This window comes from Amia ocellicauda, chromosome 5 (genome assembly GCF_036373705.1).
Source record: "Amia ocellicauda isolate fAmiCal2 chromosome 5, fAmiCal2.hap1, whole genome shotgun sequence".
Taxonomy (NCBI): domain Eukaryota; kingdom Metazoa; phylum Chordata; class Actinopteri; order Amiiformes; family Amiidae; genus Amia; species Amia ocellicauda.
Window position 1 is genome coordinate 41,805,130 of NC_089854.1, and position 15,724 is coordinate 41,820,853.

The 15,724-nt window shown below is 39.1% G+C and overlaps 1 protein-coding gene across 2 annotated transcripts in view; it reads right to left on the bottom strand.

The window, feature by feature from the left end:
* Nucleotides 1–208: 208 nt before the first annotated feature.
* The window catches only part of slc41a2b (solute carrier family 41 member 2b), a 37,258-nt gene continuing 21,742 nt past the window's right edge, over nt 209–15,724 (bottom strand). For both annotated transcript variants that reach the window (XM_066705252.1, XM_066705254.1), the window contains one exon: nt 209–4,145. In XM_066705252.1, coding sequence (XP_066561349.1) covers nt 3,960–4,145 — 186 coding nt within the window. In that variant the 3' untranslated portion in view covers nt 209–3,959. The remainder of the gene's footprint in view (nt 4,146–15,724) is intronic.

Below are 15,724 nucleotides of genomic sequence, written 5' to 3' on the forward strand. Positions count from 1 at the left end.
CTTAATTGCCACTAATCAGATTAAGGTCTTTTATTAGGAGTGCAGCCAGCTGTAGCTGAAAGTTCACCAATTTTGTGCAACTCCAAAGTTTTTTAGGCACAACCTGCCAGTCCTTCTATAAATTCATATTTCCATTCCTTAAATTGTATTGGTGACATTCACACAAAGCTGTCGACACAAATAAGGCAACATGACAAAGGAACACACATTATTCTGGAATTTACAATGTTTTATTTATTATTATTAGGTCAATAAATACTCACATTTTACAATTGGCTTATAAAAAGTGAAAATATTAGTAAGTCATAAAAGGAATGTGACTCCACACATAGTAGATACCGACAAAGAAAACCCCACGAACTGATTTTCTCTTGAGATTCAGAGATTTTTCCAGTTCTACTGATAGGATGCTATTCCAATATATGATTATTATTTTTTTAACCAATACGCTTTTCTAATTTACTACTTGATGAGCAGCAAAGTACCAGTGAACACGTTTCTGTCGTGCCATTTAAGCTTCCATTGCCACTTTGCATTTTGTACATTGGTGCAGTTAAAGTGCTCATGTGAATTCATGAACCTTTCTGTGTGTTTGCAAGTGAACGTCCCGCCACAGACAAATGAGGTTTTATTATGCAGGGTGCAGTGGGCGCATCTGCAAACAAATGGTATAAACAAAAGACACCGCAGCTTTGGTACCTCTGTATGGTAACGCACACTTCTGAACATTCAGAGTTCACGATTAATGCAATCTTCAACAGAATGTATTGGATAAAAGAATGTATAAAATATAGATTAATCTTTTATGAATACAATCATCTTATATCATACTTGCTTTAAAAAGAAGTGACCTGCTCTAATGGATTATTTTCATTATGGGCTGCATACATTCTGTCAATATGGTAAGGGTGACTGTCAATGCTGCTTAGAATACACATTTTCATTGCATCTTAAAATGTAACATTTTAGCATAACCATAAGTATTTTAGCAAATGTTTTTTCGCAAAAAGAGGTTCATATTCAAGTACATATCCAAGAGCCATATGCACTATATGGAAAATCAATAACTACAATGAATTTGTTTGATCAGCAAATGGAGAACAATATTCTGCAGAGATAATATATAGTAGAGCACATAAACAGCTGCCTATGTGATCTCTTGTGTAGAACAATGACTACAATTTAAAATTATTTATTTTGGTGCAAGCAAGAGATCACCACATCCTGGCTGTGTAACTTATCTAGCCATCATGTACAGATGAGCATGATGTAGTGGCACAGATTTGTGATTTATTCAAACAAAACATTATGTAATTTGTAGTTATACCTTCATTCAGGCATGGCTACAATAGGACTGTTCACAAAGGAAATCAGATCTATTGACTAGTTCTTGATCAGTCCATCCTTGTTGTAACACAAACCTTAATCTATCAATGTCAGGAATTATTGCTTGTGTAAAATATCAAAATAAATAAATTGAAAAACACATGAAAGTTTTGACTTTCCTTTCCTCTTGTTTAATGGTGTAGCAGAATACTAAGACAAGCCTTTGATGACTGACGAGTCACATTTCCAACATCGAATGATGTCAAGCATGACCTCATTGAACCTTTTGGCATTGAGTTTGAAAAGAACAGTGAATCCAGTACAATGGGAGAAAATATTAATATTCCATTGTTAGCCAGGCCAAGAAATTATTTTTAATAGAAAAATGTCTGCAAAGTGTGAGAGGTTTCTATACTAATACTGTATGAGAATACAAAACTGAATATGCATTTCTCTGATGCGTTTTTAATTGTGTAGGTTCTCTCGTTTTAGTTATTGCTTCTATTCAGTGAAGCATTCAGCTTAGGAAATAAAACAAACTGGAATGTAACATGGGAATGAGAAATTATGCTTGGAAATTAAATGGTGTTGCCAAGGACTCAAATGAGGGTTAAAAGTACCAAAGCTTAGGTTTCAGAGTGAACAGAAATACAGATTCAATCTTCGGAAGCCTTAGGATATATCACAACATTACTGTACATTAATTAGGCTCAATACATACATAAACCTTGCTTAAATACATTTTTGCATAAAATCTTCCGTTTTATGAAAACAAATACTAGTTCTCAGCATAGGGCAATTCAGCCTCAAGGCCACAGTATCTTAGCTGTAGCATCTCAACACAAGGTAAGACTGCATTAAGATTTAAAGGCGAGAACCGTACCAAGTGGAGAGAATTCAATTTCCTCTTTAAAAGTGTCGTACCGAAGATGTTCACTTTGCACAGGTTGTCAGATAAAACTGTGGGCTGTGAAGCAGTGAGAATTTCCACCCCCCCTTTACAACAAACTCACATCAAGATAAACCAATGACCATTGAAATCTGTTGTTAGGTCTCTAAGAGTTAAGCTCAAGAATGTGTAATAATAATTAAATAGAAGATCCAAAACAAAAGGTCAGCTTCGAGATCATCCTCATTACAAAGTACCACGGATTTGCATTTAAACGCTGTAGAAAAGCCTTTAACACCACTGCATAAATTGAGCCCAATTATGGAGAATGACAAATACAAAATAGAAATTCTGAGATACTAAGTAAATCTTAATTGCATATAAATATGTCAACCAAGCAAAATCCTACGACTGTGCTGTGTGATGGCACTGGGGCTGTAGTGACAAATTTAAACACTGGAGACAGGACAAAAAAGGAAAAGAAAAAGGTAATTAAATTTAACCTATTAAGGGACACTCGTGTACTTATGGAAGGCAGTTATATTGCTTTCAGAATTGAAATTACATTTAAGTTATGCTCGTTTTCTGCATACAAATGCCAGCTCCTCTAAAGACCTTTTAAAACCTTTTTTAGCTTTCAAAATGACTGATAAAAAGCAACACTCCACAGCAGAAACAGAGATGGGCTGCTGTAACTGTTAAACCCTTAACACTAGGCCTCATGTGGGTAGATAAACATCACTGGAATACAGACATGAACCACACAGGGCAGGAGTTACCCACTTCCTCCCAGCACTCCTGGGCAGAAGAGAGAGAAACAGCCAGTGGGACACCGATAGATGAACTGTGCGTGATTAAGGAGAGTGAGTAGGGTGGTTGGCAGGCACAGGCTTAACAGATAGATATCACTGCAACACTTACTGACACATAACACTATGGGGTCACACAGCACTCTTGCTGAAGAAGATAACAATTATGATCTATGAAATTCCCGGTTGTCCAGAAGGTGCCTGCTTTGCACAGTTGCACTAATCAACAGATCCCAGCATGCTCCAGTGTCAGACCATTCAGGAAGGAGAGGGATATATCAATACTGATACCCTATAAACAAACAATCCCCATAGCCCGCCAATGCTCAGATGACAATGGTATCAATCCCATTCAAACTCATTACGCTGTCCCCCTGCTTATCCACACTCGACCGATCACTGTTTGAGCTGCATTATCTCCATGCCTAACCTTGATGGCTTACACTGACATCCCAAAAAGATGCTCCCCTTAAAGAAGCCACTAAAGGGACTCCACTGGTTCGCTGTATTGGTTTTCCAGTCGAACAAACGTTCTTCAATCTGAAGTCTTCATCACCAATTAAGACCAAAAATAATAATAATAATAATAATAATAATAATAGAAAAAGAAACTATTAAAAGTCCAGAATTAAATGTCTTAGCAGTTTGTATCAGGCTAATAAAGGGTCATTTCCAGTAGTTTTATTGTAAGTTCTTAAATTCCTTAAAGAAAACTGTTAAATAAATCTCAAAACCTGGGTTTTGGCCACAAAAGGAGGCTTGTCTCCTTGTCTTCAGTGATGATGATGATGATGATGATGATGATGATGATGATAGTAATAATAATAATAATAACAACAACAACAACAACAACAAGGAATTCATAGCAGAGGGAGACTACAGCCCACTCAGAGGTAGGTCCCACAGGCAGATAACACGTCCCCAAGCACAGTTACTCAATCACCCACGTCACTGTCCTGGTCCCCGATCACCCACAGGAAGTGGAAGCTGAGTGCCAGGAGAGCTGTGCCCAAGAGATCCCCCAGAGCCGTGAGGTAGGGGATACAGAAGCTGTCAGGGTCCTTCCCATTGCGCCACATACAGTGAACCATCCAGTCCGCGATGCACAACAAAGTGAAGACCTGCAACGAGGGACAGAACCTGCCATTAATCCCACAATGCAACACACTATGATATTATTATGATATTTCTTAGCCTTGAATTTCCACAATTCAAACAAATAAAGTATTTTAGATGAATGAAGTCTACCACCTAAATTTATTAAAATAATTTGGTGACCTGAAGTATATGGTATTTATTTGTTTTGTTGCATTTTACTGAATTGCTAATTGCAAAATGTATTCAGTGATTATGAAAAAGAATGACAGGGAGCAGGGAGTCCAGAGCCCAGAGTCGGAGCGGAGCTGGACAGTTTTTGTTAGTTGTGCTCTGGAGCCGGAGCAGTTGGACTCAGGCTCATCAGAGTGCTCCGGAGCCTGGAGCCGGAGCTGAGGTCATGGAGCTGCTCCACTCTCTCCCTTCCATTAAACTCTCCCAAGTGCAGTTTTCTTAAATTAACAAAATACATAACTTCATAGGTATTGTTGTGTGTTGGGGGTTAGAAAATACGACCAGTTCTCACTCCAGCTATTAGTACATAATACATTATTTTTATTAATTGTAATTATATGACACCTTCACTTTCTCTGTTCAAGAAGTGATTCTATAATCTCAGGGCACACCTCTCGTGAACCACTTCCAAAAGAAGGAAAGTCCATTTTAACTATCTGCCTACATTCATCAAATTTTATAGCCATCTGTTATCTGAAATGTCCTGACATTAATTTGTCCAAAAGCTTGTTGCCAGGGAGTTAAAATCACATGCAGGAGTCATGCTCCATGCACCTTGTTTGCCACTTTTAAGATATGAAAATACCGGACCCCTGGGCGTTGGCAAAATGTCAACCGAGAGGGGATGTTGGCGATTTGACGACGACGACAGGAGGTTGAGGGGAAATTGTACACCGATAACATTTTTAACGACATATCCACTAGATTACAGTACTTAAGATAACCGGACATCTTCCAAAAATACTGGACAGGGGGGTCACAGTACATACACTACATAGCCAAAGGTATGTGGACACCTGCTCGTCAAACATCTCATTCCAAAATCATTAAAATGGAGTCCCTCCTTTCATTCAATAACAGCCTCCACTCTTTCCACTAGATGTTGGAACATTGTTGAGAGGATTTGCTTCCATTCAGCCACAAGAGCATTAGTGAGGTCGGGCACTGATGTTGGGCGATCAGGGACGGCTCACAGTTGGCGTTCCAATTCATCCCAAAGGTGTCTGATGGGGTTGAGGTCTGAGCTCTATCACTCCAGAGATCGCATTTCCACTCCAGAGGCCAATGGCGGCAAGCTTTACACCACTCTTGCCAACGCTTGGCATTGCGCATGGTGATCTTAGGCTTGTGTGGCTGCTCGGCCATGGAAACCCATGTCATGACGCTCCCGACAAACAGTTATTGTGCTGATGCTTCTTCCAGAGGCAGTTTGGCCAAATATTTACTGAAGGAGGTGATTACTTATGCATTCAATTATTTTGTTTTGTAATTGTAATTAATTTAGACAATTTGCAGATTATATTTTTCACTTTGACATTATGGACATTTTCTGTTGTTGATCAATGGCAAAAAATCCTGATTAAATCCATTCTGATTTCATGTTGTAACACAATGAAACGTGGAAAAGTCCAAGGGGGTGAATACTTTTGAGAGCCACTGTATACACCTGTCAGCAATGGGTGTGGCTGAAATAGCCAAATCCACTAATTAGAAGGGGTGTCCACACTCTGTTGGCCAAGTACTGTACATATACCAGATAGTCCAGTAAAATACTGGCCGACTGGCAACCCTAATTGCCACAGACATCTTTACAATTTTCATGTTAGAATGGCTAAATGTTTGTTATTAATATTTTGGTTTTGTTAAACAGTTATTTATATACAAGAAGAAAAAAAGGAAACATTACAAATAATGATCATATCCTAGTTTGCACTGTTTTTTGTGGCTCTGGAGCTGGAGCTGGAGCTGGATAAAAGCAGCTGGGGAAGCAGTGTGGAGCTGCACCGGAGCTGGAGCCAGCCTGGAGCTGGAGCTGAACCTCTGGAGCCACTCCGGAGCCGGAGCCAGCAAACCCGGGGCACTGCGAACCCTAGCAGGGAGTATATCTATTTCCCCACCTCTGGAGGATTTGCAATCATTTGACAGAGATTTCTATTTCTACTTGGATTATCTGTGCTGTCCCAATACATACATGATTCCCTGTCATTAAACATGCAAAAACAGAAATGGGTCAGCTGTCAGAGAATAATCTGTGAGCTTAGAGGAGCATATCCGCTTTAGCTTTTTAATCTTACGTTGATGTAATTTTCCCAATTTTTATAATTCATCTTTATTAGATGTAGGGGGAGTGGTGGGGAGAATACTAAGCACAAACCAAGCAACTGGCAAAAAAGCAGTCTGAAATCTACTTAACATGTTCTAAATAAAACCTGGTAGATTTTTGTTCTGTATACAAACAAAAAGAAAACTGCATCTTTATTCAATTAAGTTATTATTCAATCATAACTTTGCCTAAAATCTATGATGGATACAAGAGTTTTTAAGTATTGAGGAACACAGTAAACTTTCCATAATACAAGCATTAGACTCTCCTAGAGTTAATTTGGATTTTTACTGTAACATGCGCAAAGTTAACAGGATGCCGAAAATATTTTCCTGATAAACCTCTTGATGCAGCACAGACTATCAATGCACTTGACATTGAGCTCTTTTCTATTTCCTTTTGCAAGAATATTGATGTTTTCTGTGTGGAGGAAGTGGATGCATATGCTTATGGAATACTAAAATTGGTTTGCTACAAGGCATCCCCACCTGTACTCTGTGATTACAAAGCAAAACAACAACAAAATGTTGGTACAAAGTTATTACATTTGCTTGAGTCAACCCAATGTATTTATTTATACCATGTAATCCAGTTGAAACTGTAAAAATACTGTGAACAGGCAAAATACTTTCTCCAAAAAGCAGTGTTCACCGATAATATTTTGCACTCTTCATTACTGTTCAATATAACTGAATCATTTCACATAATCAGAAACAATCGAACACATTTTCTGCGTTTTGGGCAAAAATAAAAAAAATACAGTTTTACTGCCAATTAGTCCTACAAGGGAGATTCCGTGCGAGTCTGGCCAGAATTTCACAAGAATGCTGATGCAGTTCTCAGAATCCTGATGTGAAATTCAGAAACCATACATCATTATTGGCTGGAAAGTGTGTGGAGCTTTAACACTCAACAAACCCTAGCTTGTTTCTTAATTATAATTCCTCCCCCTCCTTTCTCTAGCTATTTTTTCAGCCTTGTTCACACTGGCAGTTTGATGCAACTCAAATCCAATTTATGACTCATATCTGACTTGAATCCGATTTACTTTGTGCAGCTTGAACAGGTATAAGCCACATATCATTCCACATTCAAGTGGTTCGGATTTGAGTCAGATATGAGACATAAATCGGATTAGAGTCACTTCAAACTGCCAGTGTGAACAAGGCTGTAGAGTCCTGAATGCTAAGGTTTGGGAACACTGTGCATAAGTGCCTCTTTTATTTCCAAAGACTATCTTGGAAATTAACTGTGGAATTTCAAAATCTCACAGGGTTCCACCAGGCTGAACATTCTACAAAGAAAAGCATTCCCATTCACCACCTGACAGAAGCTGTAAGAAGACCATTCAAAAGTGGATTCAACAACCTAGTCATTCAATGATTTAAAAGTGAAGGATTTTCAAATGATCAGCCCACAAAACCATATAAAATCCTTTCTACCTCTTCTACTTTGTATGCATTTAATATTATTATGTTATACAAGGGGTAGTCAATAGGCAGACCGTGGTCCAAATACGGACCACCAGATGCTTTTGAATGTTTTTTGTTTTGTTTGTGTTACAGAGGTTTGTTGCATTCAGTGATTGTTACTGTGTGGAACCTAGTAGCAGGCCTTCCTGGTTATTAGCCAATAGGATGTTACATATTAATATGCGATGTCCTATATAGAGCTCGTATTCCCATTAGTTAGTTAGTTGATTGTTCGCAGATTCATAAGAACATAAGAAAGTTTACAATCGAGAGGAGGTCATTCGATCCATCGTGCTCGTTTGGTGTCCATTAATAACTAAGTGATCCAAGGATACTATCCAGTCCAAATTTTCAGCTTCAACCAGATTGCTGGGTAGTTTTTTCCAGATTGTGACAACTCTCTGTGTGAAGAAATGTCTCCCATTTTCCATCGTGAATGCCTTAAAACCCCAATTTCCATTTGTGTCCCCAGGTCCATGTGTCCCTGCTGATCTGGAAAAGCTCCTCTGGTTTGATGTGGTCGAAGCCTTTCATGATTTTGAAGACTAGAATCAAGTCCCCACGCAGTCTCCTCTGTTTTTAGGGTGAAAAGGTTCAGTTCCTCAGTCTCTCAGTAGGACATTCCCTTCAAACCTGGAATAAGTCTGGTTGTTCACCTCTGAACTGCCTCTAGAGCAGCGATATCTGTCTTGAAGTGTGGAGCCCAGAATTGTACACAGTATCCAGATGAGCTTTAACTAGTGCATTGTACAGTCTGAACATTACTTCCCTTGTTCTAAATTCGACACTTTTGACAATATACCCTAGCATTCTGTTTGACTTTTTTATTGCTTCCCCACAATGTTTGGATGAGGAGTCCACATAGACCACAATTCTGGTCTTTCTCATGTATTACTTCATCTAGTTCTATTCCTCCTATAGTGTAATTATAGTGGACATTTTTGTTACCTGCATGTAATACCTTACATTACATTTCATATGCCAGGTTTCGGCCCACAACTGAATATTATCTAAGTCCCTTTGAATAACCTGTGCTGCCGAGATTGTGTCTGCTGAGCCACCTATTTTAGTATCATCTGCAGATTTGACAAGTTTGCTAACTATCCCAGAGTCCAGATCATTAATATAGATAAGAAAAAGCAAAGGCCCTAATACTGATCCCTGTGGAACTCCACTAACAACCCCACTCCAGTTAGAAGTGACTCTTCTAAATCGACACCCTCTGTTTCCTATACATCAACCAGTTCATAATCCATCTACTTACATTACCCTGAATGCCTACAGCTTCCAATTTGAGGATCAGTCTTTGGTGTGGAACCTTATCAAGAGCTTTTTGGAAATCTAAGTATATCATATCATATGCTTTCACATGATCTACAGCTGCAGTTGCATATTCAAAAAATTTGAATAAATTAGTAAACTAGACATAATCCGTCTTGTCTAAACCCATGTTGACTATCTCCAAGAATATGGTTTTCATTAAGATGCTCCTCTATTGTCTGTCTAATACTTTTTTCCAACATTTAATAGGTGATGCAGGCGAGACTGATTGGTCTGTAATTTCCTGGCTCAGTTTTGTCCCCTTTCTTGTGGATTGGTATGACATTTGCCTTCTTCCAGTCAGTTGGCACATCCCCTGTTCTAAGTGTCATTTGGAATATTTTAGTTAGTGGCCCATAAATAATTTCCCTAATTTCTTTAGGTACTGTTGGAAATATACCATCTGGCCCAGGTTTTTTTTAATTCTGCTAGTCCATTTAGTACCTCCTCCTCATTTATCATGATCTCTCTTAGGGTTTGACTGGACTGGTTGTTAACCTGTGGCATGTTATCATTTTTTTCTTTTGGAAAAACTCATTTAGATCATTTGCCACATCTTGTTATTTTTCCAAGATATTAAAATGTTTGCCCTTTATCTGTTTCACTTCCTCCTTTATTGACCTCTTGCTGTTGTAGTATTGAAAAAAGCTCTTTGTATTAGTTTTAGCTCCAAGAGCTATGTTTCTTTCCATTTCCCTCTTTACTTTCTTGATCCCTTTCTTAAGATCTCTTTGCAGTTCAATATATTCTTTGTATTTTGTTTCGTGTTTATCCCTTTTGTATGCGCTATACAGCTTTTTCTCTCTTTATATTGTTTTGCATACTTCTATTAAACCATTTTAGCCAATGTTTTTTGGTCCTCAATTTGCTAAGTTTTAGTACAAATTTCTTCTGAGCCTCAAGTAGCATATTCTTAAAATATAATCATCAATTTTCAACTGAATCTGTATCCACTCCTTGATCCTCTGCAATCCAGCTTCTGCACAGCTCACTCCACTGAGACGGCTCTCCTGGCAGTCACTGACTCCCTCAGCTGTGCTCAGGCGGCCTCCCTCTCCTCAGTCCTCATCCTCCTTGACCTCTCCACAGCATTTGACACTGTTGATCACTCCATCCTCCTCTCCTGCCTCGCTGACCTTGGAATCTCTGGGACTGCTCTCACCTGGTTCTCCTCCTACCAAGTGACATGGCGAGGTTCCTCATCCACCCCCCAACCTCTCCTCACAGGTGTTCCCCAAGGCTCCGTCCTGGGCCCCCTGCTGTTCTCTCTCTACACTCGATCCCTGGGCCCCCTCATCGCATCCCATGGTTTCTCCTACCATTTTTATGCTGATGATGCCCAGATCTTCCTGTCTTTTCCCACTTCTGACCCCTCGCATCTCTTCCTGTTTGTCTGCTTTCTCCGCCTGGATGCACTCGCACCACCTCAAGCTCAACCTCTCCAAATCTTCTGTTTTTCCCCCACTCTTCCTCACCTTCCACTGACCTCTCCATCTCGATCCCCTTGGAATCCACCACACTCTCTTCTTCTTCTTCTTCAGCTAAAAATCTTGGAGTCACCCTTGATCCTGCACTCTCCTATACCTAGCACATCACCACACTGACACGCACCTGTAGATTCTTCCTGAGCAACATATGCCGAATCCGTCCCTTCCTCACCGACTACTCGACGCAGCTGCTCGTCCAGTCACTGGTCCTCTCCCGCCTGGACTACTGCAACTCCCTCCTGGCCGGCCTGCCTGCAACTACTACCCAGCCACTCCAGCTCATCCAGAACTCTGCGGCTCGTCTGATATTCTCTCTGCCCCATTTCATACATGCAACACATTCAGTTCAAGACATTGACCCTCACCTACTGCTGTCTCGACCACACTGCACCGAGCTACCTTCAGACACTCGTCTCTCCATACATCCCCTCCAGACCACTGTGGTCTTCCAGTGCCAGAAGACTAACGCTACCTCCTCTCCACTCTCCTTCCTCCAGAGCCGCTCCTTCTCATCCCTGGCCCCTAAATGGTGGAATGACCTGCCCACCAAAGTCAAAACGGCAGAGTCCTTGACCTCCTTCTGGCGCTTACTCAAGACATCTTTTCAGACAGTACTTATAATATTAGTCCTTTTAATCCCTGTTAGATAGCACTTCACAGAGTTTTATTATGCTTCTTGCGTTTTTGATTGTTTTCCTCCTTGCTCCCTTTCCTGTAGCCCTTGACTGTGACCCTACATCTTGACAGCACTTAGCTTTTACTGTCCAGAATGTATGACCTCACTTACTGTACTTGCCTGTGTAAATTGAAAGTTGTAAAATGTATTATATTTTGAATTGCTATGTTTTATGTAAATTGAATTTGTAATGATTGATGCCTTTACTTAACTATATTTTTGCACTTTGTATTGCACTTATGTTGTAAGTCGCCCTGGATAAGGGCGTCTGCCAATAAATAAATAAATATAATAATAATAATAATAATAATAATAATAATAATAATCATCATCATCATCATCCAGTGTGCTGCAGTCTAACTCTTCTAAGTGCGACAGGAGCTACAAACTCATACCTTCAAGGTTTGCTTTTCTAATATTGTAGATCATTGTTTTAGTTAACCATATTGTGATCACAGCTTGCCATTGGTTCTCTAACTAGTGTCCCTCTGACTCTATCTTGGTCATTTGAAAAGATCAAGTCAATGCATGTGCTGGTTCCCTGACAAATTGAGTTAGAAAGCTGTCATTTACTATCTCAACCATTTCTATTTCTGCTTCTATAGTCCCAACTGGGCTTTCCCAGTCTATGTTTGGGAAATTGAAATCCCCCATGATAACAGCCACACCCTTGCTACAGGCAGTCCTGATTACACTGTACAATGCAACATCTTTCTGATTATCAGAGTTGGGTGGTCTGTAACACACTCCTACCACTAATCCTCCGGATCTTTTATTCAAAAGTTTAACCCACAAAGATTGTTTCTTTACTAATCTAATTTGAGTTCTTCTGCCTCAATGTCATTTCTGACATATAATGCTACCCCACCACCTCTTTGATTATGCCTGTCTCTCATAAACTGTGTGTATCCTTTCAACTTGTATTCATCCCCATCATTTTCTGTAAGACACGTTTCTGTCACTCCTACAACATCAGTCACACAAGTAATGTGGCTTCTAGGTCTAACATCTTGTTCCTTATACTCCTGGCATTGAGGTACATTCCCAGTTCGGGCATCTCTATAGACGTTCTGGACTGGGGCAAGAGCTTCACTTTGCACTTGTCAAAAACACAGGTATTCGGTTTGTTTTCCTGATCTCTATAAATAAAAACTGCGGATCATTTGACGTGTGGATATATTTCAACCTCACCTCCAAAACATACAACAAAGTACATACACACGACCAGGGAGGGGGTGGCACGGTGCCATAGCTTGTATTCACCTACTCCTACATCAGTCGTGGAAACAGCTTATTTCCAATGAAGACGCATATTTCTAGCAGGTGCACAAATAGAAAATTGTGCATCCTCACCCGTTACAATTACAGAGCTCCACCGAAATAGATCTCTGTGATTGACCAGCACCAGAAACCGCGTTTAGTTTGCCTCTGGACCTTGACTAAGAAATGTGGACCCCTGAAACAGAAATACCCCTGTGTTATACCTTCTGGTTTCAACTAAGGCCATTGTTTGTTGTGGCAGCATCACCACCAGTAAATACTGTAATGTTTTGCATCATTCTCATACTGCCAGTAGAGATACAAGTTGTTGCTGGGGGCCCGTACATCTTCCAACCAGATAATTTCACATGTCACAGTGCTAGAAGCGTATTACTAGTGGTTTCACTGAAACATTTATGTTCTGCTCTGAGTCCTGACCTGAATCCTATCGAACCAGACCAGTGAATGAGAAAGAGACTACAGAGACCAACAGCTGAACAGAAGAATTACGTATGTTTGCAACATTAGCACAATGCTCTTCGGAATTGTTCATTACATTTTTCGCCGCATTATTATTATTAATACCCTCCCGTATGTGAAATAATTAATCGTTTATCACCTCAACTCACCACTACAACACAGAGTAAATTAATCAAATCTGCTCTATATACAATTCTGGGTGGGGTGATCGTATCTTCCTCCTTTCACTATTATATACCATGAGTAGGGCCAGAGGTAATCTGATGGATTTTTTTTCCAAATTCGCTTTACTTAACTTCTGTGGAAAATCTGCATGAATTAATATATTGGATTTAATGTTCTTCTATAAAGAAACATACATTGCAGTGAGATTTCTAGTGTTCTATCAACGTCTGCTTCCAACAGTGTTCAATAGTGTTCTGACAGAAGGTACAAAAAAGTAATCCCTGTCTTTATTGAAATCACTTGGAAATGATTGAGCACGATTGCTTGCATTCTGATGGATGTTTTTTTTTTTTGCTAGCATCATCTTCGCTGTGCTTCTTTTTTCCAATTGATTTGACATTGTACTTCTGTACCACAAGGTAATTTTTTGAAGCCACAGACTGAGGCTGTCCAATACATGAGTGCTGTATCTCAGAATCAAAACATGAAATGCGATTATAATAGCAAAGAAATGCAACTATCCAACCAATGACCTCTATGAACCTGGATGTATTAAGTGGTAGAGGTAGAATCTGTACTGTTCAAGGGATTAATTTTATTACTTTATAATTTTTTGTGGAATTCTGATATTACTTTTGTTATTGTTGTGTGACAGATGGTACTACTTTCACTTTGTATATCATTTGAATTCTTTGGGAATTCTGCTTTTTAAAGATCTTCTGCAGATTCCATCTGGTCCTAACCATGGGTCAGATTTGAGTTTTTCCTGTTTTTCTGTTGAATCCACTTTAAACTTAACTTTTAAGAACCATCTTATATGTAAACAAGGGAAAAAGCAATGTAGGCCTTATTGAAGTCTTCCAAAATAAATGAGGCCTGGTACAAATCTGTACTTAAAGTGCTTAAATAGACAAACTCTGCAGTTAGGTCACAAACCTAAAGAGTGACATGCTATGACAGGAGCTACAAACTCAAAACACTTCATTTATAAGTGAATAAGAACATTAAGGTGACATCCTTTCACGAGACAAGACATTGGCCAAAATAAACAAATGTGTAGTCCAGCAGAAGACTAACACTTTAGAGGGGTATACATCCATAAGTCATCTTGACACACACAGCTCAGATCCAACAAATCTTCCCAATTCAATATCTTGCATAGAAAATACAGTTTTAAGACTAGCAGCTATATTATATTTTTTAATTTAAATCAACAAAATAAAAGCATCATTCTTTCACAGCTAGGCCAGTCCAAGTAATACAGACAACTCATCTCTGAATGACTTTGTTCATAAACAAAAGGGGGGAAAAACAGGAACCATTATATTTAACATGGATTTGCCAAGAATCAACCAGACCTCGGGGCACAAGAAATGAAACATGAAAACACATGGCTTCCTGTGTCAAGACCTTCTAGAGAAAGATTCAACATGATGAAAATCGACAGACTCATTCACACAGCTATTCTCTTCAATTAGCTAAGCATCGCTTTTTATTTTAAAAGAGCAAGGAAAAACTCCAGAGAAATAAGCTTACTATTGTTTGATGTCTTCAGTGCACTGTGTGAGCAGTCTGAAAGCCTAGATTTATTCTGTTCTAATGAAATGACTTACAGCTGTGAATGTAAACAGAAAAACAGCACTTAAAATGCAGTGCCATAATAGAGAACCTATATAATCAAGCACATGCATTTGCCATTTATTTTTTCTTTAAAAACATGTAAATACATACATACACCTTAAATCATGCTTGATTCGGCTTTATATGAAACAATCTTTCATTGTGCTTTAAGCTTTTGTTATTTTTTTAAATGAGCTGCCAGGGAGTTCCAAACAACTGAGGGGATCAAGTTCAATTTCAAAGCAAGACAGAAAACTAAAATGCTTGGCTATGAATGCTTTCTTCATACTTCAGGCTTCTTAGCTTCTTTAAAGTTACTGTTGCCGCATTGAAATTTAAAGGGTTTTTAAAATGCCTAAACCCAAAACTACAGCATTTTCTTCTAAACCTTTTACCCTCCGTGAACATAAAACTCCAGACCTACATATGCCGTGAAGCTGAAAAAGAGTCTTAACCTTTCTTCAACCAGAGTTAAAGGGCATTTTAAATGTCTTATAAGATCTAGGACACTTAATTTTTTCTTTATTTTGTGTATTTTTCAAATCTCAGTGTGGAGGTCCTTACTGCTTGTGACAGTTTATGGTGTCCTGGCTAAAATCCAAATCGGGCTCTCTCTCAATCTGCTTACCTCATCTCTCTCCCTGTGGACTAATTGGTTAACTCATTTAAATCTACTTTTTAGTAAGACGTGTAGTTAATATATATATGCACGCGCACACACACACACACACACACACGCACGCATGCACGCACGCACTAACTAAACAACATTGGATAAATTCTAAAA